General features: G+C 45.4%; 1 protein-coding gene across 1 annotated transcript in view; it reads right to left on the minus strand.

The window, feature by feature from the left end:
* Nucleotides 1-24,081, minus strand: part of LOC124594236 (luciferin 4-monooxygenase-like) — a 99,287-nt gene that overhangs the window by 44,971 nt on the left and 30,235 nt on the right. Inside the window, exons 3-4 of the mRNA XM_047132601.1 lie at nucleotides 10,938-11,235; nucleotides 480-663 (exon numbers count right to left, since the gene is read on the minus strand). Coding sequence (XP_046988557.1) covers nucleotides 480-663; nucleotides 10,938-11,235 — 482 coding nt within the window. The remainder of the gene's footprint in view (nucleotides 1-479; nucleotides 664-10,937; nucleotides 11,236-24,081) is intronic.

Below are 24,081 nucleotides of genomic sequence, written 5' to 3' on the forward strand. Positions count from 1 at the left end.
AGACTGTAGCGCCTAGAACCGCACGGCCACTCCGGCCGGCCATATCTCTGTACTTTTTTTCCGAGAACAATTTTTCATTGCTGGGGCTGCCCCCGCCAAGTTACGCGTGAAGAATTCTTTGACACTTGGAAGCTAGGAGATGAGGCGCTGGCTTAATTAAAACTGCGCGGAGGGGTCGCGAGTAGTGCTGGGGTAGCTCAGTCGGTAGAGCATAGGTTCCAAGTTCGAGTCTCCGTCTGGCACACAGTTTTAATCCGTCAGGTGGTTTTCAGGAGTGATATATCAATACCTGTATATTTGGAGTGAAAATAAGCTCTTGTACGGTGTAAGCTAAAGGGCAATTATAAAAATTATAAATATTATTATTATTTCTATTCATCTAACAAAATTATTGACAACCAACAGAGGAAAGTGTTTCACACAGGAATTTCTGCGTAAGGTTTGGATGTCGCAGACGCGTGGGACGGTGCGCTACTCACGTGGTACTGGCCACACACGCGGGCGACCATGCCCTCGTCGAAGTGCGGCAGGAAGCACGTGCGCAGTCCCGCGCTGAGGCAGAGCAGGTGCGCTATCAGGCCCGAGACCCAGGACACCGGCGTCGTGGACACGGCCGCCTCTGGCCGCTGGCCGCTCGTGGCTGGGGCGCTTTTCTCTCCCAGGCTGCAACCCCAGTACTCAGTTCACATTCACAAATCTAAAGTCACTCCGGGAATTGAGAACTTGTGTTTGAGAATAATTTACCAAAGGAGATACGCACAAACATTCTCAGGTGAAGGAACCTGTTGTTGCATCAAGCACCACGGAACTTGTGCTAGAACATTGTTACGGGTAGAAATATTATAAGATTCCAGAGTAAACAAAACTCCAGTTGAGTTGGGACGTGTAACATATTGTGAGCCTCAGGAATTAGGTGGGAGTAAAATTTGGCTGAGGGTTCTGTGATCGTGGACTTTTAATTAAATGCAGTTTCATTTTGTATAATATTTAACATAGAATAATAAGAGCACATTTATGAAGATGAACAACGATGAATTAGCGCTCCGTTTTATTAAATAATATTGACATCTGATACGAGGGCGTGCTGGAAAGCAGCGCCTCCGAATTTTTGTTATGAGATCTCTTAAAGCTTTTTTACATAGAACACATTTATTAACAATCTATATCTTATTATTTATGGCTACATATTTATTTCTCAACATTGTCATCCTGGAGACGAACGCACTTCTTCCAACGAGAGACCAGTACGATCATATCGTCACAGTAGAATGTTTGATTTTGTTGATGAAATCAAAACCTTCACCACCGCTTCACTGTCAAAGTGACGTCTTCGAGGGTGTTCTTTAAGTCCTGGAAACAGATTAAAATCGGATGGGATCAAGTCGGGACTGTATGGAGGATGGTCGATGACAGTGAACAGGCATCGGATTGTTGCAGAACTCGCAGCGCTCACGTGTAGTTTTGCATTGTCATATGATGGAGATGGTGCTCCATGTGTGCATTAACACCTCGAATTTATTCTTTCAGAAACACTATTGAAACACGCTGTTCTTCACGCACGGTCGTAGTTGCGTTACATACCTCCATGTTATATGCCACAATTTGGATCTCTCTGGCGGTAGAGGGTTGTAGTTTGCATCAGTCAAGCGGGGAAGTCGACCGAGTAACGTGCATGATGTGTGGTAGGTACCTCAGCTGATGTTGAGAACACATAAAAAGATTATGAGGCGTTACTTTTCATTGTACCCTCGTATAGTAAAACAAAATTAAAATGAACTCGCAGTTCACACCAATAAATAAAACCTTTAAAGCGATACAATTGAGCATACAATTAGCAATGCTTAACCTAATACACAGCATCCACTATAACATTTCTTTCTTATAGGAGTCAACTTTGAGGAAACACCATACAGATACAGACAACACAGAGAGACATACGCAATGTATAGTGACACGTTAAACAATGTACATCTAATAACAAGATACGTAGAAAAGCATCTTCAGTAACAGTAAGGCTTATCCATAAAACACAATTCTTCGAACTAATCAGAGCTTTTCAAAATTCGAGCCTCAAGGTGGCCTCGCCGTATTTCTCTAAAATACAGTGCACTCTTACAACACACTTGTCTACAGTTTACAGCTCCAACAGCGGCTTCGCCGTGTTTCATCAACTAGAACCTTGGCAATTCAGAATGCCAGCACAGACTCGGCAATGAGCACACAAAATGACACTATACACTGCCATTCGACCGTCTTAACGGAAACCCCTCACCCGGTAACACTAACTCGCTCCCGGCTGCCATATCTTTTGGACGCGCGGAGACAAACGCGGTCCACTGCTCCAGTCAGACAGCGCCTCGTTCTGACAGCAGGCTACACCCAGTCTTTGAGGTTCTCAGCCCCACTGCCACGTTATCCGCTTCAAATCCAGGTGGCGCTCTCGAGCTTCTTCAGAGTGTTGTCGTCTTCTCCGCTGCCTGTTACACGGCAGCTGACTCACTCAGGCCAGTGGTCGACCGTGGCTCTAAGCACTATGGGACTTCTATATGTGAGGTCATCATTCCCCTAGACTTAGAACTACTTAAACGTAACTAACCTAAGGACATCACACACATCCATGCCCGAGGCAGGATTCGAACCTGTGACCGCAGCAGCAGCCCGGTTCCGGACTGAAGCGCCTAGAAGTGCTCGACCGCAGCCGCCGGCAGTCGACCGTCCACCATCAGACGCTACCATACAGACAGCGTCATATCCTGCGTCGGCTCCGCCCATACAAATAGATTCTGCCACCACGTCAAATCCTGCCCACCAGTGGTGTACCGCAGATTTGTCCGCCGCTTCCCAAGCCGACAGGGCTCTGTTTCCCAGAAGATGTGGCCAGTTGCGTTGTTATCGTTCAATTCACCTACATCGGAATGCGTTGAATGTGGCATCTGCATGGGCAGTCACGCCGATGCTAAACACGCTTGGCCAGCGCACCACGCAAAACCCAAGGCTCCGCGCCCAGACATGTCAGCAGCTACCCTCAGCGGCTCGGCACAGGCTCCCAGTCCAAGTCGCCACTCCAGTTCCGTACTTCCAGCTGCCCTTAGCTGTCCTACACCGCAACATCAAAGCTCGGCGTTGGGCTGGGTCTGCCAGTTCCCAGTTACCGCGCCCTCTGCGCTACTGACGCCCACTACAGGGTGAAGCGGGACTTCATGTGTGCTGTGAATTAGCTCATTCACGCCACTATCCGTATTACACAGATGAGCCCACCGTATAGAATAAGAGAGCTTACACAGCAGTTTCGAATCGCTGAGTACATTTTCTTTTTTAATAAAATCTTCTGTGTTTGTGACCATCTCACTACGCAGTATAACTATGGACGCACCTGTTTCTACTGCAGCCTGACTTCATCAGAGTGTCTATTAGTGGTGGTTACTGCTTTTCATAAACATGGTTTTTCACAACTCCTGTCATAGCCTTCTGTGAGTTTAGAGGTGATTGACTAGATAAAGTTCTGCTAGGTAACACAGGTATTGAAATGTAGCGTTGGATACAAAATAAGTCTAAAGATCGTATCACTTTCAGCTCTCCCGCTTCACATTACACCCACAAATTGAGAAGAGGGTGCCGCCGTCAGTTTCTGTTGTATCTACACTCCTGGAAATTGAAATAAGAACACCGTGAATTCATTGTCCCAGGAAGGGGAAACTTTATTGACACATTCCTGGGGTCAGAAACATCACATGATCACACTGACAGAACCACAGGCACACAGACACAGGCAACAGAGCATGCACAATGTCGGCACTAATACAGTGTATATCCACCTTTCGCAGCAATGCAGGCTGCTATTCTCCCATGGAGACGATCGTAGAGATGCTGGAACGGCTTGCCATGCCATTTCCACCTGGCGCCTCAGTTGGACCAGCGTTCGTGCTGGACGTGCAGACCGCGTGAGACGACGCTTCATCCAGTCCCAAACATGCTCAATGGGGGACAGATCCGGAGATCTTGCTGGCCAGGGTAGTTGACTTACACCTTCTAGAGCACGTTGGGTGGCACGGCATACATGCGGACGTGCATTGTCCTGTTGGAACAGCAAGTTCCCTTGCCGGTCTAGGAATGGTAGAACGATGGGTTCGATGACGGTTTGGATGTACCGTGCACTATTCAGTGTCCCCTCGACGATCACCAGTGGTGTACGGTCAGTGTAGGAGATCGCTCCCCACACCATGATGCCGGGTGTTGGCCCTGTGTGCCTCGGTCGTATGCAGTCCTGATTGTGGTGCTCACCTGCACGGCGCCAAACACGCATACGACCATCATTGGCACCAAGGCAGAAGCGACTCTCATCGCTGAAGGCGACACGTCTCCATTCGTCCCTCCATTCACGCCTGTCGCGACACCACTGGAGGCGGGCTGCACGATGTTGGGGCGTGAGCGGAAGACGGCCTAACGGTGTGCGGGACCGTAGCCCAGCTTCATGGAGACGGTTGCGATTGGTCCTCGCCGATACCCCAGGAGCAACAGTGTCCCTAATTTGCTGGGAAGTGGCGGTGCGCTCCCCTACGGCACTGCGTAGGATCCTACGGTCTTGGCGTGCATCCGTGCGTCGCTGCGGTCCGGTCCCAGGTCGACGGGCACGTGCACCTTCCGCCGACCACTGGCGACAACATCGATGTACTGTGGAGACCTCACGCCCCACGTGTTGAGCAATTCGGCGGTACGTCCACCCGGCCTCCCGCATGCCCACTATACGCCCTCGCTCAAAGTCCGTCAACTGCACATACGGTTCACGTCCACGCTGTCGCGGCATGCTACCAGTGTTAAAGACTGCGATGGAGCTCCGTATGCCACGGCAAACTGGCTGACACTGACGGCGGCGGTGCACAAATGCTGCGCAGCTAGCGCCATTCGACGGCCAACACCGCGGTTCCTGGTGTGTCCGCTGTGCCGTGCGTGTGATCATTACTTGTACAGCCCTCTCGCAGTGTCCGGAGCAAGTATGGTGGGTCTGACACACCGGTGTCAATGTGTTCTTTTTTCCATTTCCAGGAGTGTATAACATCACATACCTACCACAACAACGGCCGCAAGAAGTTGCTGCGTTTGCATCTAGGAGAGTTGACTCCTGTATTCCCCGGATAAGCACTTCCTCCCGATTTTGTAGGCGGTGTCCTGCGCTACGTGGAAGAGATCCCAACGACAAGTCCTCGAAACATTGCCCACGTCATGGGACTCTGTAGAGCACACAAGCAGAGCTTATTTTTTCCGCTGTCAGCGTTCCGTGAAGCAGCAGATTCCAAAGTGCCCCGATCTTATTTTACATGCAAACGGTACATTTCTGGACATTGGTTCGTTATCGGAACTTTATATACTGAGACTCCTTTACAAGCCCCTAGAAGCATGTAATAGGAATAGGAATTATATGTTTCCCTGTATAATTTGGAAGTTGTTGGGCATCGTGGGGTGCTGTGTTATGATACCACGACATGTTCATGTGAGAGGGATATCAGTTTCTTGTTTTTGGGAATATTTTATGTTAATTTGTTTCGTTGTCTTTGGCGAATGCAGTGTAAATTGCCAACAAAACGTAGAGCTTATTACATAATTCACCCTGTGACCCGTCAGAAGCTTCTGGAACACGCGCATTTACGGCCCGCGGTGGGGTCGCTGGCTATGCACCTAAGGCTGGCCTGACGACCTGCAATAAGTTGCAACCAAGTCGATTCATGTTGGGCGACCGCTTTGCTATCTCGACGGCTTCTGGTTTTTCGCTTTGTTGTAAGTGGCTGTCTAACTAAAACACAGCATCTTTTAAAAAATTGTGTGCACCCGTTACACTTCACTTAATGTACAAAACGAACAAGTTTGATGGCCCCGTCACATTGCAGATATTTTCGATGTATGTCTGGGCATCAGAGTGTGCTATCTAGAATTCATTTACCTACAAAACGGTTCTCGAATAGAACGCTGTATCATATTGTGGCTAGAACAGCCATTAGCAGCTCCATCGAACAAAAGGAAACGCAGATCACCTAGAGAGTTTAATGGAGAAATATACATTAAGCCTTGGTCCCATCTCGGGTCCTCTTGTTGTGATACTTAATTGTGAATGACAAAATTCCAACTAATGGCAAAATCCACAGCACTCATATAGTTTCCATTGCCACCTATGATATATGTGAAAACATTAATTCATTATTACGCACATTCGCCTTTGGAATAGTATCAGCAACATGAAAGTTTCTTACCCAAGAGCTGTCAATCATCTGCCAAACAAATTCACGCAGTGTGCGATATCGACGTACAAAACAAAGTGCTGCCCAGTGGATGCTGGGGTAAAATCCCACATGTTGTTGTTGTTGTCGTCTTCAGTCCTGAGACTGGTTTGATGCAGCTCTCCATGCTACTCTATCCTGTGCAAGCTTCTTCATCTCCCAGTACCTACTGCAATCTACATCCTTCTGAATCTGCTTAGTGTATTCATCTCTTGGTCTCCCTCTACGATTTTTACCTTCCACGCTGCCCTCCAATACTAAATTGGTGATCCCTTGATGCCTCAGAACATGTCCTACCAACCGATCCCGTCTTCTGGTCAAGTTGTGCCACAAACTTCTCTTCGCCCCAATCCTGTTCAATACTTCCTCATTAGTTATGTGATCTACCCATCTAATCTTCAGCATTCTTCTGTAGCACCACATTTCGAATGCTTCTATTCTCTTCTTGTCCAAACTATTTATCGTCCATGTTTCACTTCCATACATGGCTACACTCCATACAAATACTTTCAGAAATGACTTCCTGACACTTAAATCTATACTCGATGTTAACAAATTTCTCTTCTTCAGAAAAGCTTTCCTTGCCATTGCCAGTCTACATTTTATATCCTCTCTACTTCGACCATCATCAGTTATTTTGCTCCCCAAATAGCAAAACTCCTTTACTACTTTAAGTGTCTCATTTCCTAATCTAATTCCCTCAGCATCACCCGACTTAATTCGACTACATTCCATTATCCTCATTTTGCTTTTGTTGATGTTCATCTTACATCCTCCTTTCAAGACACTGTCCATTCCGTTCAACTGCTCTTTCAAGTCCTTTGCTGTCTCTGACAGAATTACAATGTCATCGGCGAACCTCAAAGTTTTTATTTCTTCTCCATGGATTTTAATACCTACTCCGAATTTTTCTTTTGTTTCCTTTACTGCTTGCCCAATATACAGATTGAACAACATCGGGGAGAGGCTACAACCCTGTCTTACTCCCTTCCCAACCACTGCTTCCCTTTCATGTCCCTCGACTCTTATAACTGCCATCTGGTTTCTGTACAACTTGTAAATAGCCTTTCGCTCCCTGTATTTTACCCCTGCCACCTTTAGAATTTGAAAGAGAGTATTCCAGTCAACATTGTCAAAAGCTTTCTCTAAGTCTACAAATGCTAGAAACGTAGGTTTGCCTTTCCTTAATCTTTCTTCTAAGATAAGTCGTAAGGTCAGTATTGCCTCACGTGTTCCAGTGTTTCTACGGAATCCAATCTGATCTTCCCCGAGGTTGGCTTCTACTAGTTTTTTCCATTCGTCTGTAAAATCCCACATACATCACCGCAAATTGCAAAGCTCCACTTGTTTAATGTCTATCATACACTGGGTGCAAATTATGCCTCATAACAGAACGTAGTAGAATCAAAAACAACATTTAGTGATATATTACACGTCATGGTCACCGAATCATCGTCAGTGCGATCCCTCACACGTTAATCAAGTCAACAAATACAACAGTGGAAGAATATAAAGTAATTTAAGCTTTAGGATAAATATTCGTGCTATGAAATCGTGGCACCTATGAAAACGCAACGAATCAGAACACTAGCAACGGAAAGAATTTGTTGCACTCTAATATACTTATATAGTTATTTATCTCAAACTTTGTAATATGAAATCTACCAATACGTAAGTAGAAGAGGAATTATCAAGAGCGATCACAACAGATGACAGAAGTGATCACCTATTTCTGAATGTTTCGACCAGGAGAACAGTCTGACCAAGTGGTGTAAAATTTCTAGGACGCAAAAAAGACATTACAGCTACACAATTTTTATACGTTGTTGACTGTAACTTTATTGTTTTATATTCTTGTGTTCTAGTTTTTGATTCGATGCATTAAAAATGTCTTCTGCTATCGCCGATTCAGTGTGCAGACTAATCCACACACACTGAGGGGGCAAAAGTCATGGGATACCTCCTAAAATTGTGTAGGACATCATTTTGCCCGGATTACTGCAGAAACTCGATGTCGCTACGAATCAACTTGTTGGAAGTCCCCTGCAGAAATACAGAGCCAGAGGTATCTACAGCCGTCCATTATTGACAAAGCGTTGCCGGTGCAGGATTTTGTGCATGAACTGATCTCTGATTATGTATCTTATATATTCGATGGGATTCGTGTCGGGTGATCTGCGTGGCCAAATCATTCGCTCGAATTGTTCAGAATGTTCTTCAAACCATTCGTGAACGATTGTGGCCCGGTGAGATGTCTGATAACATGAAGTCCATGAATGGCTGCAAATGGCCTCCAACAGCCGAACATAACCATTTACAGTTCAGTTGGACCAGAGAACCCAATCTACTTCATATAAAGAGGGCCCACGCTGTTATGGATCCACCACCAGCTTGCACAGTGCCTTATTCGCTCTGCTCTGTACACGAACCCTACCATGGTGTCAACAGAAATCGGGACTCATCTGACCTGACCACGGTTTCCCATTCGCCTAGGGGCAATCGATACGGTCACGAGCCCGGGAGAGGCACTGCAGGCGATGTCATGCCGTTAGCAAAGGCACTCGCGTCGGTCATTAACGCTAAATTTAGCCGCAGTGTTCTAACGGATACGTTTGTCGTACGTCTCACAGTGATTTCTGCGATTATTTCACACAGTATTGCTTGTCTGTTAGCACTGACAACTCTACGAAAACGCCGCTTCAGTCGGTTGTTAAGTGAAGTCCGTCCGCCACAACGTTGTCCGTCGTGAAAGGTTATGTTTGATACTCGGTGTTCTCGGAACCCTCTTGACACTGTTGATCTCGGAATTTGTAATCTCTCACAATTTCTGAAATAGAATGTCTCATGCATCTAGCTCCAACTACCATTCCACGTTCAAAGTCTTAATTCCCATTGTGCGGCCATAGTCACGTCGGAACCTTTTCACATGAATCACCCGAGTCCAAATGACAGTTCTGTCAATGTATTGCCCTGTCGTACCTTGTTTACGCAATACTACCGTCATTTACGTATGTCATATCGCTATCCCATGATTTTTGTCACTCAAATGTATTTCACTGTGTACCAGGACTGCAGTCATGTATCTCCAAACGAACAAAAAAGTCGATTAGTGGGTGTTTACAATTTAAGTACAACTACTCACGAAGGTCCAGTATGGACTGTAATTATTGTACGGCAGCGAAAGGTGGTAGATATGCTAATGCGTTATCGCGGAAATGATTTACGCTGGAAAAACATTAGTTCCGTTGTGGCACTGTGCACTGTTTGTACGACGGTATGACATTTTCCCAGTCATTTGCTTCAAATGGTTCAAATGGCTCTGAGCACTATGGGACTTAACATCTGAGGTCATCAGTCCCCTAGAACTTAGAACTACTTAAACCTAACTAACCTAAGAATATCACACACATCCATGCCCGAGACAGGATTCGAACCTGCGACCGTAACGGTCGCGTGGTTCTAGACTGTAGCGTCTAGAACCGCTCGGCCACAAAGGCCGGCGGCATATTTTACACTACAAGATGCAGTGAATACACAGAACTATTAAACGGCGTTTCGTGCACTAAGAGCCATTGCAGTCGCCGTGTGTGGCTCCACACACACCATTACTCTCGGTTCGTTGTTCTTTGAAGAGAATACAGTCAGAGGGCCTGTCAGATGCATCGTGACACCTGCGCGTTTTCGAGAACTCCTTGCACAGCACGTGATTACTGTTTTGGAATAGCGCAAATGTGTGGTAATCACTGTTTTCATGCAAGATGGGGCAATACCTCTTGTCGCTAGCCCAGTGAAAGGTGTGCTTAATGCAACCTTCTAGGAAAGTGTTGTCCCCATAGGTTTTTCAAAAGCGTGGCCTGAAAAATCACGTGATCTGTATTCATGTGACTTTTAGTTCAAGGGGTATATAAAAGAACCTGAAGGCCAGTGTACAGGAAGACGTTGCTCAGATTCCAGTGGAAGTGCTTCGAGTAACTGTTGATCCCGTCGTTTTACGGCTGCAGTATCTCGTCGACATTTCCAGTGCTCATACTCAACAAACTGTGTAAGCAGCGGTTAGTAATAAAATCAACATTATACCCTTCTCACTTGTTTGTCCCTTCCTGCCCAAATCCCATTCCTAATCCATTATATATGCATTCACAGAGCCACGTTTGCACCTGCTGGTCAAAAATGAAAAAGAAAAAAAAATTCTGGAGTAAATAGATCCGCGTTAACGCATTAGAATATCTACTAAGTTCCGCTTCCATACGATAATTACAGCCCATATTGGAGCTGTGGGAGTTGCTGCACTTCAATTATAACCACCCGCTACTTAATTTTATTTAGTTATTTGTCTATTTATTTATTTATTTTGCAATTTCAAGCTTTAAATTAACTTTGGAAAATAAACAAAGCGAATTCGCTGTACTGGAAATAAATGTATACAACACATCCAAAGCAAGGAACAAGTGAGACACGGAATAAAACTGTGGACTAAGCAAATCTTGCAGAGAGGAAAAGATGGAACGAAAAGAAATCTGCTACCAGTATCAGACCTTGATCTACGACGGAGTAAGTTGCTCTCAGCTGTACGTACGTAATACAAAGAAACGTCGTCAGTCGGGAAGCGGGACAACGAGAAACTGAAAGCCAGTGAATCTACCTGAGTAACAGAGAGGATGTGTGTACCTGACCAGAGCACAGACTGTGAGCAGCCCCCGGTGTGAGAGCATGACGCCCTTGGGCGGCCCCGTGGTGCCGGAGGAGCAGAGGATGGCGGCGCACGAGTCGAGCCAGCCGGCCGCGTCTGGCGGGGACAGCGCCTGCAGCGCCCGCTCCGGGTCTGCGTCTCGCTGCAGCCAGCCGTCCACCTGGGACAGCGGCAGCGCGGCGCACCCAGCCGCCTCCCCCACTGCCGACAGCGCCGGCTCCTGGCTCACCAACAGCTTCGGTCTCATCATCTGCTGCACCACCAACGTCAACTCGTCTGCAGCAATGCCAATGAATTCCACTTATGGGCATACTTGTTCGGTTTTACATTTATTAGACAATGTTCATTGTTATGCTCACTTATGCAACTAAGATGTTTCGATTCAGTTCAGTTTGTTTATTTTACTTTAGCAGGTGTTTTCTATTATCAGCAGTTGCCTCTTCTCAGATGCTACGAATTTCTATCCCGCCAACCTTCTTCCAATAGACATCTCATTTCCACGGCTTTGGCTACGAAGGGCGTTTGAAAAGTCCGTGCAAAGTCTGGAAGGTGGCACCACCGGCGTCTATCGATGTCATGCTTAGTTAGTAGCATCTTTGGAAAGAACACACACCAAGTTTCAGCAGTATTGGTCTATTTCTTTGTGTTTGACATTCGTGTGAATCAAGGAAGTCGAGTGATTGTCAAAAAATGGACGAAAAAGAATTTCATGTGGTAATTAAACACTACTTTATGAAAGGCAAAACACCTCAGGAGACTAAAGAGAAGCTTGGTAAACATTATGGTGACTCTGCACCTTCGATTAGAACAGTTTATAAGTGGTTTCAAAATTTTCGGAGTGGCCATATGGGCACATGTGATGCTGAACGTTCTGGACGCGCTGTGGAGGTTAAGACTCCAGAAATCATTGATAAAATCCATGATATGGTGATGGATGACAGAAGAGTTAAGGTACGTGAGATTGCTAGTGCTGTGGGCATTTCGAATGAACTGGTACATAATAATTTGCTTAAACATTTGGACATGAGAAAGCTATCCGCAAGATGGGTTCCGCGATTGCTCACGCTTGACCAAAAACGGAATCTTGTGAAGTGTTGCAAGGATGGTTTGCAGCTGTTCAGGAAGAATCTACAGGACTTTAAGTCTCGTTTCGTCACTGTAGATGAAACATCAATACGTTACTTTACTCCTGAGACCAAAGAACAATGTAAACAATGCACCAAAAAGGGCGAAGACCATTCCTTCGGCCGGAAAGGTTATGGTGACTGTCTTTTGGGATTCGCAAGGGATAATCCTTATCGACTATCTGGAAAAGGGTAAAACTATTACAGTTGCATAGTATTCATCATTGCTGGACCGTTTGAAAACCAGGTTGTAAGAGAAACGCCGGCGATTGGACCGCAAATAAGTCCTTTTCCATCACGACACTGCACCAGCAAACACCTCAGCAGTTGTGGTCGCAAAACTAATGGAAATAGGATTCCAACTCGTTTCACATCCCCCCTATTCTCCGGACTTGATTTCCTCGGGCTACCATTTGTTCCCCAATTTGGAGTAATGGTTGGCGGGACAAAGATTTTATTCAAACGAGGAGGTGATTGCAGCAAGTAATAGCTATTTTGCAGACTTGGACAATTCCTATTATTCGTAAGGAATCAACAAATCAGAACAGCGTTGGACGAAGTGTATAAGTCTAAAAGGAGACTATGTTAAAAAATGAAAAAGGATACACCAAACACGTATGTAGTTTTTTATTTTTGCACAGACTTTTCAAACGCCCCTCGTACAGTTTCTCTCCATGTTGTCCACGGCCTCCCTCGGCATCTTCTCTCTGGCGGACACCAGATGAGCTAACACTGCTACCATCGTTGTTCTTCCCCGTACCACATCACAAGAAACCCCTTGACAGCGAGGTCGCAAGTTCAGTCATTAGTAAGGATCGTTTGAAACCGTTCTGTTAACATCTATGACAGGACAAATATTAGCTGCTAATGACTCACCATATCAATCAGGAGGGTAAGAGAAAATGAGTGTCAGGGAAGTGCAGAGATCAACTTTCTATGGGATGTATGTATTACACTTCGCCAAACGGACATCGTCGACATTCAAGAAATGTTCAAAACAAACCATTAACAGGAGCCATCAACACCGAATGAAAAATGGATCGCCACAGTGATCACATACGTCGGCACAATCAAGATCGAAGGGGAACTCCTTCGGAGTTACAAACCGTGCAGGATGATGAGAACTGATGGAATGTGATGGCATGCAGCCCAGTGCAAAACAGTCTCTTGTGCAGATGATCGTGAAACTGTCTATCTTTTACGTCGTAGCTGCAGATGGTGTGATAATATGTTTTATAGGCACGGAAAAAAAACATCCAGAGGCTGTTTGTCCAGTGGCTGTTGGTGGTATGAACTGCAATGTGATTCTTCAACTTCTCCAGGCGTATTTTATGACGAAATAAATCTCGGGTGAATAGCCTGGTATGAGTGTGCGTAGGACACTAGTGTCCTACGCACACTCATACCAGGCTGTTCACCCGAGATTTATTTCGTCATGAATTGCAATGTCACACACTTTTCAGGAGGGATAGTTTGCTCTAAACAGAGACCAGAAATCAAGCAAAAAAGTTATTTTTACCACAAATTAGCCATAAGCAGTGCTCATACCATAGTTGTAGTTCCCTTACGCCCATTTCCACACTCTGGCTTCCTGTGACGTACATATTCCCTACTTCCATTGCAAGATCATTCACACGAGAAAGAAACGTCGGGGGCAGAGCACCTCCAACTTCTAGCAGCACAATAAATAACTTTCCATCCGATTTACCATCCAGATTAACAGTCGGCATAATTGTATACAAATACGTTAAGGCATTGATGATAGCTGATCTTGATACGACTCTCTTCGTACCTCAGATTTCCAGGTCTCTTTTGATATGTATTTCCTCTTAAAATACCGATTGGTCTGACTTGAAAACAAATTCCTTACTGAACGATGGGATAAGTTTGTTTATTTAATTTTAAAATTTTCGGGCCGATTCCGCACTTTGCTGTGCATCGTCAAGTTGACACTTTGTTTGAAATTTCGCTATCTTACGCCTTCAAATTCTGTAACATTGTTTGAAATTATGCAAGCATCCACTTCTTCCTTTTAAATCACTGTAATCTATGTCATGCGCAATTTGATGTGGATGACGCAGTAGGTCACTATCATGCACATCCTTGAAATGTACGTAAACACCAGTTTTTGCAGCAAGTGAGCCTTGTCCTCCCTAAGTATGTGTAGTTATGCACTACACGGTCATATTGCTGCCGACATATTGGAAATCGGTTCAGATTTTATATACACTCCTGGAAATGGAAAAAAGAACACATTGACACCGGTGTGCCAGACCCACCATACTTGCTCCGGACACTGCGAGAGGGCTGTACAAGCAATGATCACACGCACGGCACAGCGGACACACCAGGAACCGCGGTGTTGGCCGTCGAATGGCGCTAGCTGCGCAGCATTTGTGCACCGCCGCCGTCAGTGTCAGCCAGTTTGCCGTGGCATACGGAGCTCCATCGCAGTCTTTAACACTGGTAGCATGCCGCGACAGCGTGGACGTGAACCGTATGTGCAGTTGACGGACTTTGAGCGAGGGCGTATAGTGGGCATGCGGGAGGCCGGGTGGACGTACCGCCGAATTGCTCAACACGTGGGGCGTGAGGTCTCCACAGTACATCGATGTTGTCGCCAGTGGTCGGCGGAAGGTGCACGTGCCCGTCGACCTGGGACCGGACCGCAGCGACGCACGGTGTACGCCAAGACCGTAGGATCCTACGCAGTGCCGTAGGGGACCGCACCCCCACTTCCCAGCAAATTAGGGACACTGTTGCTCCTGGGGTATCGGCGAGGACCATTCGCAACTGTCTTCATGAAGCTGGGCTACGGTCCCGCACACCGTTAGGCCGTCTTCCGCTCACGCCTCAACATCGTGCAGCCCGCCTCCAGTGGTGTCGCGACAGGCGTGAATGGAGGGACGAATGGAGACGTGTCGTCTTCAGCGATGAGAGTCGCTTCTGCCTTGGTGCCAATGATGGTCGTATGCGTGTTTGGCGCCGTGCAGGTGAGCGCCACAATCAGGACTGCATACGACCGAGGCACACAGGGCCAACACCCGGCATCATGGTGTGGGGAGCGATCTCCTACACTGGCCGTACACCACTGGTGATCGTCGAGGGGACACTGAATAGTGCACGGTACATCCAAACCGTCATCGAACCCATCGTTCTACCATTCCTAGACCGGCAAGGTAACTTGCTGTTCCAACAGGACAATGCACGTCCGCATGTATCCCGTGCCACCCAACGTGCTCTAGAAGGTGTAAGTCAACTACCCTGGCCAGCAAGATCTCCGGATCTGTCCCCCATTGAGCATGTTTGGGACTGGATGAATCGTCGTCTCACGCGGTCTGCACGTCCAGCACGAACGCTGGTCCAACTGAGGCGCCAGGTGGAAATGACATGGCAAGCCGTTCCACAGGACTACATCCAGCATCTCTACGATCGTCTCCATGGGAGAATAGCAGCCTGCATTGCTGCGAAAGGTGGATATACACTGTACTAGTGCCGACATTGTGCATGCTCTGTTGCCTGTGTCTATGTGCCTGTGGTTCTGTCAGTGTGATCATGTGATGTATCTGATCCCAGGAATGTGTCCATAAAATTTCCCCTTCCTGGGACAATGAATTCACGGTGTTCTTATTTCAATTTCCAGGAGTGTATATGCTGCGTACGATCTTCCACGTACGTAATTATGTTTAGTATCCGCTCCTTTGACAACTACTGTCCATTAGTACGTTTCACTGGAAAGGAGTTTGTGGCTCGCTGTCCGTCAAGGATGATGAACTAAATGGCTCGACACCTGTTTCAGTACCACTTTCACTTGTTAAGCACTTATCGTCATCATTGCAGTCCTCATACACATTGTCTGCACAGTCGATCCTATGCGAAACCACGCATTCAACTGCCTCATCTTGCAGAAACGCTAGTATCTCATCTGTCACTTCTCTCTCACACTGCGAAATTCCTTGGGTTCCTTTCTGACGAAATGCCAACTATGGCCATTGTTGTTGTAGATACAGTGCAATGTTTGCTTTGTTTATCGTTGCCATTGCTCTCCTTTGTATCAGCACCACCAGCACTGCAGCAGTGTCGTGAGTTACTCGTTGGCTAAGCAGTTCAGCTACACTCCGTAGCCTCATGCCGTGTTCAGCACGGGATACCTCCAGTCCTGCCGCTTGTTGCCATTATCAGCCAATATTGTAGCTCCGTAGATGACAACATGTAGGTAGTCGAGTGCAGTAAACATCATTAGCCTTGCATTCAAGGGGTTCCCTGTCAGTGATCGAGCATCGGTCCTATCTGTGACTGGTTGCATGGCATCCACCTCCATTCTTATATATTTATTCCTTATTCGATCGAAGTGGGTTGCTTTCTGCTCCGTAGTAACACAGTCATTTCAGCAGCATTAATTCTTCCCCCTTTGTCTCTCGTTGAACGTCAGATACATTGAGCCGTATATCAGAATGCTTCCAACCACAGCACAGAGCCCTACTTTTTTTGTTCGTACGGAAATGTGCCGGCTACAAAACAGATCATTTGATGAGCTAGTAGGTACCTTCGCTCGACTTATGCTATGTGTTATATCGTCGTCACACAGTCCAGTCTTATCGATTAGTTGACCGAGATATTTGAATATTTCCACATTGCTTACCGTATCAAACTCAAAATCCAAATTCTCATCTTTCCCACTTTCAACAAGAAGATATTCTTTTTTACCCATGTTGACTGGTAGTCAAATATCCTTTTACTTTCTCATTTGACACATGGCATCACTTTTCTTCAGAGCCATGAGTAATTGATCGTCGGCAGACAGTAATGAATGTAAACTTTGATGCTATACTGTTACCCCTCAACTTTTGTACTTTATCTGTTTTCATAAATTTTGGATCTGTTTTCTGCAAACTATTACATAGGTCGCACATGTCCAGTAATCATAACGTGCAATACTTTATATTACGTACATAGTGGTAAGGAATGGTAATAGAAACTGTTGTTAATACAGAGGGTGTTGGGGGTATAAGTGCAGAGCAATATTACGTAAGTATTTACGTCATTTTCAGATTCATAATTATAGCTATTAGGAATACTATGGTTTTAGTTTGTTTAGTACCTCCAAGCACACATCGTACAAGCAAGCCAATGATGTTTATTTTCCCTTTGCCAGTAGGAAAGGTACTGAAGCGTGGCCACCTAGCTGCAATACGGATAGTGCATACTGACAATTCATACTTCATGGCGCAGTTACGATCACGCAGAAAACATCAAGTACAAAATATGTGATGTGTTTGTGGGAAGACTGATAGAAGCAGAAAAAAAGCAATTAACACATTGAAGTGGGTACCAATTATCACAATTTCTGTACATGAACCCTTATCGCTCTGCGCAATGAAGAATCGATACGGAATGTTTAAAATATATACAAATAAAACCAATTGAAATAGAAGGAATGCAATTAAAGTCATAAGGGACTAACTTTCAGCTTGATTGATAACAGTTACCGGTGAAATTTAAAGCTGCCTGTTATATTCGTCGACGTCGATTTTTCATGTTTTATGCGTCTGCTAACTCGCAAGCAGTTTTGCTACGACAGTCTGTGCCCACTAATCGATATCGTTGCTGTAGTCAATCCTGGATCAGCCGTGATGGTTTGCCTTAACGCCTTTCTTCAGATGAGCGGTTGGTCGGCCAATAGGAATTCGAGGTGGCCAGTGCTGGTAGCACGGTCTGTTGTGTTCTGTGGTCGTATAGTATGTTGCTTGTAAGGAGAAACCGCTCCTCCTCACTGATATATCTAGTGAGAAAGAGATTGGTTGGTGATTACAACCAGGGTTTGCATGCGAGAATATATATCAAGAATTGCGACCTGCATTCCTCCGTGCACAAATCAAGAGATGTGAGGTTGCTTGGCGTGCCGTATTGATGCATCTCTTCACGTCTGTACTGAGAAATTATAAATGACATTGTGGGACAACCAGTTTCGATTGGTATTGGCCAGAATTTGTCTTATCAATGCTAGGCAATTGTTTCCTCAGTGAACTGTGTAAAGCTGTTATTCATTCATTTAATGATACCCTGCATTTTCATTGGTTTCACGAATCTTTCCTGAGCGAAGTTGTTTCAAGCTGTGATACAGATCCCACGTGGTTCATGTAACTTTAACTACGACCTTCACGTAAATGAATTTATCTTTGGGTTGCAATAATCAACCGTGTTAACAAATCTTCCTATATTCATTCACACACGTTCCCATCATTAAAATGAAAGTAAATAATTATACAGCGTTTCTTTTCACAAAGTCACCTGGTCATGGACTTAAATATTATTCAGCAGTGACTATCCAACTGTGATTATTTGCCTTCAGTAAGAGAATCTACTGAGAACAGTTTTCCACATGTTGAACTTATTTAGTCAGCATAAGAGTGGTAGCACTATTTTTCGTGCGATTCTTACAGATGACAGAAAGAAATTTTCCGCGAGATCTATAGAGCAGCAGATGCTGTGTCCTAATCCACATAATTTTCTCCTATACTCCTTAAAAGAATTAGGGGAACATGTGTGTCAACGTCCTGTAAATTAAACGTGTTTTGATACAGGCAGTACTTGGGCTATTATTGAATAGCTTCGGACCTTCGGCCTCAATGCATGCAACAACTGAGGTAATTCGCCATCTATCGGCTGTGTTACGCATTACAGTGTGACGTGACCGCTCAGAAGGAAGTGCGTACTGGAGTCCCAGTGTTCTCTTCTGAGGCACACAGCTGGCAGTCGTTATTTGTGGATGATGTTTTCAACCAAGCACGTGAAATGTGACATCTAAATGCAGTGAAAGTTTCATTGTCAACCTGTTTGATCCAAAAAAGATGGACTTTCCGTCGTGTTGCAGCAAATGCGAGTATCACTCCATCTGTCATCCATAGGATGTGGACACGCAATAGGGACACACGTCAGTACACAATGCGAGCTGGACAAGATCAGTGACACATTACAGCCCAAGAGGACACCGATATCTGTCAATCGCTGCGTTGAGACGTCGTACGGCTATCGTCAGAGCACTGCAGACGATCACAGAAGGGCCACTGGAGTCGCTGTGTCCAATCAGACTGTAAGGAACAGGTTACGAAAAACGACCTTATGACCCAGACGTCCCGTTCGTTTACTTGACACTAGAAGATCTCGCAGCTCGCCTTCTCTTCTGCTATTCCGATGTCAACTGGCAACTTCGTCACTGGCGAAACATGTTATCCACAGAGTAGTCCACATTTTCTCTGGGACAAGGCCGTGTTAGTGTGTGGAGACGCCATGGTGAGCGGTACCTGCAGAATGCTATCCAGGAAAGCGCAGATTCCGCCAAGGTTCAGTGATGGTATGAGGAGGCATCAGTGTTGACAGCCGTACGGATCTTGTCGTTGTTCATGGCCGCCTCACCGCCAGACAGTACATCGAACATATCCTGTTGGACCATCTGGTGGCTGCTGCATACGGTGGTCGTCCTGAACTCGTTCTCATGCACGATTTTGCCTGAGCCCATGTGGTGGGCGTATTTGGACATTGAAATCTACATCTACATCTACATCCATACTCCGCAAGTCACCTGACGGTGTGTGGTGGAGGGTACACTGAGTACCTCTATCGGTTCTCCCTTCTATTCCAGTCTAGTATTGTTCGTGGAAAGAAGGATTGTCGGTATGCTTCTGAGTGGGCTCTAATCTCTCCGATTTTATCCTCATGGTCTCTTCGCGAGATATACGTAGGAGGGAGCAATATACTGCTCGACTCTTCGGTGAAGGTATGTTCTCGAAACTTTAACAAAAGCCCGTACCGAGCTACTGAGCGTCTCTCCTGCAGAGTCTTCCACTGGAGTTTATCTATCATCTCCGTAACGCTTTCGCGATTACTAAATGATCCTGTAACGAAGCGCGCTGCTCTCCGTTGTATCTTCTCTATCTCTTCTATCAACCCTATCTGGTACGGATCCCACACTGCTGAGCAGTATTCAAGCAGTAGGCGAACAAGCGTACTGTAACCTACTTCCTTTGTTTTCGGATTGCATTCTTCCAATGAATCTCAGTCTGGCATCTGCTTTACCGACGATCAACTTTATATGATCATTCCATTTTAAATCACTCCTAAAGCGTACTCCCAGATAATTTATGAATTAACTGCTTCCAGTTGCTCACCTGCTGTTTTGTAGCTAAATGATAAGGGATCTATCTTTCTATGTATTCGCAGCACGTTACACTTGTCTACATTGGGATTCAATTGCCATTCCCTGCACCATGTGTCAATCCGCTGCAGATCCTCCTGCATTTCAGTACAATTTTCCATTGTTACAACCTCTCGATACATCACAGCATCATCTGCAAAAAGCCCCAGTGAACTTCCGACGTCATCCACCAGGTCCTTTATGTATATTGTTAATAACAACGGTCCTATGACACTCCCCTCGGCACACCTGAAATCACTCTTAGTTCAGAAGACTTCTCTCCATTGAGAATGACATGCTGCGTTCTGTTATCTAGGAACTCCTCAATCCAATCACACAATTGGTCTGATAGTCCATATGCTCTTACTTTGTTCATTAAACGACTGTGGGGAACTGTATCGAGCGCCTTGAGGAAGTCAAGAAACACGGCATCTACCTGTGAACCCGTGTCTATGGCCCTCTGAGCCTCGTGGACGAATAGCGCGAGCTGGGTTTCACACGACCGTCTTTTTCGAAACCCATGCTGATTCCTACAGAGTAGATTTCTATTCTCCAGAAAAGTCATTATACTCGAACATAATACGTGTTCCAAAATTCTACAACTGATCGACGTTAGAGATATAGGTCTATAGTTCTGCACATCTGTTCGACGTCCCTTCTTGAAAACGGGGATGACCTGTGCCCTTTTCCAATCCTTTGGAACGCTACGCTCTTCTAGAGACCTACGGTACACCGCTGCAAGAAGGGGGGCAAGTTCCTTCGCGTACTCTGTGTAAAATCGAACTGGTATCCCATCAGGTCCAGCGGCCTTTCCTCTTTTGAGCGATTTTAATTGTTTCTCTATCCCTCTGTCGTCTATTTCGATATCTACCATTTTGTCATCTGTGCGACAATCTAGAGAAGGAACTACAGTGCAGTCTTCCTCTGTGAAACAGCTTTGGAAAAAGACATTTAGTATTTCGGCCTTTAGTCTGTCATCCTCTGTTTCAGTACCATTTTGGTCACAGAGTGTATGGACATTTTGTTTTGATCCACCTACCGCTTTCACATAAGACCAAAATTTCTTAGGATTTTCTGCCAAGTCAGTACATAGAACTTTACTTTCGAATTCATTGAACGCCTCTCGCATAGCTCTCCTCACACTACATTCCACTTCGCGCAATTTTTGTTTGTCTGCAAGGCTTTGGCTATGTTTATGTTTGCTGTGAAGTTCCCTTTGCTTCTGCAGCAGTTTTCTATCTCGGTTGTTGTACCACGGTGGCTCTTTTCCATCTCTTACGATCTTGCTTGGCACATACTCATCTAACGGAAAGGGCAGCGGTGGGTCCCGACCTAAGCCCCATTGCATATACATGAGACGTGTTTGACAGACGTGTTCGTGGTCGTCCTGTTCCACCAAAGCTCTCCGAGAACTCTCAAAGGCTCTCATCGAAGAATGGGAACGGATGCCACAGGGTGACCTCCACAGACATACAGAGCATGTGACGTACGCATAGGTGGTGATAAACGCTCACAGAGTGTACACACTTTACTGAAGCTCTCAAATTCTAAAGAAAAGCATCCAGGACGACACGATGAGTGATTGTTTCCACCTTGTTTTCGACACCTGTCGGACATTTAAATTATCGTTATGTAAATGAACGAGGATGTAATGATGTTTTGCTGTGTGCTTATTTTGTGAAGCGAAAAGGTATAATTTGGTAACACACCCAGTTCTCAGTTATTACTGAATGGATTATGGTAGACACATAGGGTCAAGTTCCCATAATTCTTTCGAGAGGTGTATTATTAAATATTTTCAGTTCTTTTGTAGACAAGTGTTTAAATTACAGTTACGACCCAAGCATCCTCACTGTACATAATTACTTGTAATATGGAGATTTTTAAACATTTCAGAGTATAAATAATAGTTCTTTTGGTAGGAAACTTGATCATTAATGTGGATTTAGGCATTATTTGCTCCGTATTTAACAGTTGCTCTGAGTGCTTCCTGTGATAACTTATTCATGAAATAAAGTCAGATAGCGTTACAATAGCACCTGCACAGATCAATATTCATCGACACAAGGGGCATTAAATTCACGGCCATTTCCTGCACGTATTTCTATATGCACTCAGATTCTACACTACATACACAGGCCGCTTAGGAGATGTCAGTGTCGATGTTTAGTACTCACACTCATTTGTGACTACGCTAAGTGCTACTGTTTCGGTATAACCTGCCGTTTTGCCTATAACTCTAAATATCGGCCAACCTCATTCGGCTCCTAAAACATAGTGACACAGACAAGTCCATTGATCGTTTAAAGGGCTACATTTTACACTTTAGAAGGGTTATGTAGCCGAAACAATAAACTGACGTGAGAAAAGTTATGGGATAGCGAAATGTACATATGGAGAAGGTGGTCGTATTGCACACAAAGTATAAAAGAGCTGTGCAATGACGGACCTGTCATCTGTACTCAAGTAATTCATGTGAAAGAGTTGCCGAAGCGATTATGCACCCAAGGCGGGAATTTACAGACTATGAATGCGGAATCGTAGTTCCAGCTAGATGCATGGGTCATTCCATTTCGAAAATCGTTAGTAAATTCAGTATTCCGAAATCCAAAGTGTCAACAGTGTGCCGACAATATCAGATTTCAGGCATTATCTCTCACCACGAACAACACAGTGACCGACGGCTTCACTTAATGACCGATAGCAGCAGCGTTTTCGTAGCGTGTTGTCAGTGCTAACAGGCAAACACCACTGCGTGAAATAACCGCAGAAACCAATGCGACACTTACGGAAACGTATCCGTTAGGACAGTGCGGCGAAATCTGGCTTTAATAGGCTGTGTCAGCAGACGACCAACGCAAGTGCCTTTGCTAACAGCACGTCATCGCCTGCACAGCCTCCCCCGATCTCGTGACAATATCGGTGGGACCCTAGACGACTGGAAAACCTTGGACTGGTCACATCAGACCTGATTTCAGTTGGTAATAGTTGATGTTAAGGCTGGAATGGACCGCAGACGCCATGAAGCCATGAACCCAGGTTCTCAACAAGGCACCGTGCAAGCTGGTCATGGCTGCATAAAGGTGTGGGCTGTTTCTAAGTGGAATAGACTGGGTCCTCTGATCTAATTGAGCCCATAGTTGACTGTAAATGCTTAAGTTCGGATACTTTCGATAGAATTTTTATGATGTGATTCAAAAAGAGACAGACAGAGCTGCAACTAAAACAGATGTTTATTTAGTCGGTGACCGGTTGCAGACAACGCCCATACTCGAACCAACCAATGTTTGCTAAGTAAATAACAGATTGGACGGTCATTTTACTTGCCGAACATTGGTTAGTTTGAGAGTGGGCGTAACCCGAAACCGGTCATCGACTAAATAAACTTCCATTTTAGTTGCAACTCCGGCTGACTCTTTTTGCATCATAGTCTGAGAAATGAATTGCTGTCCGCCTATACTCAGCATGCTAGAGTTATGGGATTTTTATGGATGATAATGCGCTACGTCATCGAGCCACAGTTGTTAGGGATTGGTTTGGAGATTATTCTTGTCAGATCGAACAAATGATTTGGCCAGCCAAATCGCCCAACATGAATCCCATCGAAGATTTATTGCACGTAACAGAGATATCAGTTCGTGCACAAGATTCTGCACCGGAAACAGCTTCTCAGTCATGGACGACTGTAGAGGTAGGAAGGCTCCATATTTGTGCAGAGGACTTCCAACGACTTTTTGAGCCCCTATCACGTCGAATTGCTCCACTACGCCAGGCAAAAGTATGTTCGACAAGATATTAGAAGGT

The sequence above is a fragment of the Schistocerca americana genome, chromosome 2 (genome assembly GCF_021461395.2).
Source record: "Schistocerca americana isolate TAMUIC-IGC-003095 chromosome 2, iqSchAmer2.1, whole genome shotgun sequence".
Lineage (NCBI taxonomy): Eukaryota > Metazoa > Arthropoda > Insecta > Orthoptera > Acrididae > Schistocerca > Schistocerca americana.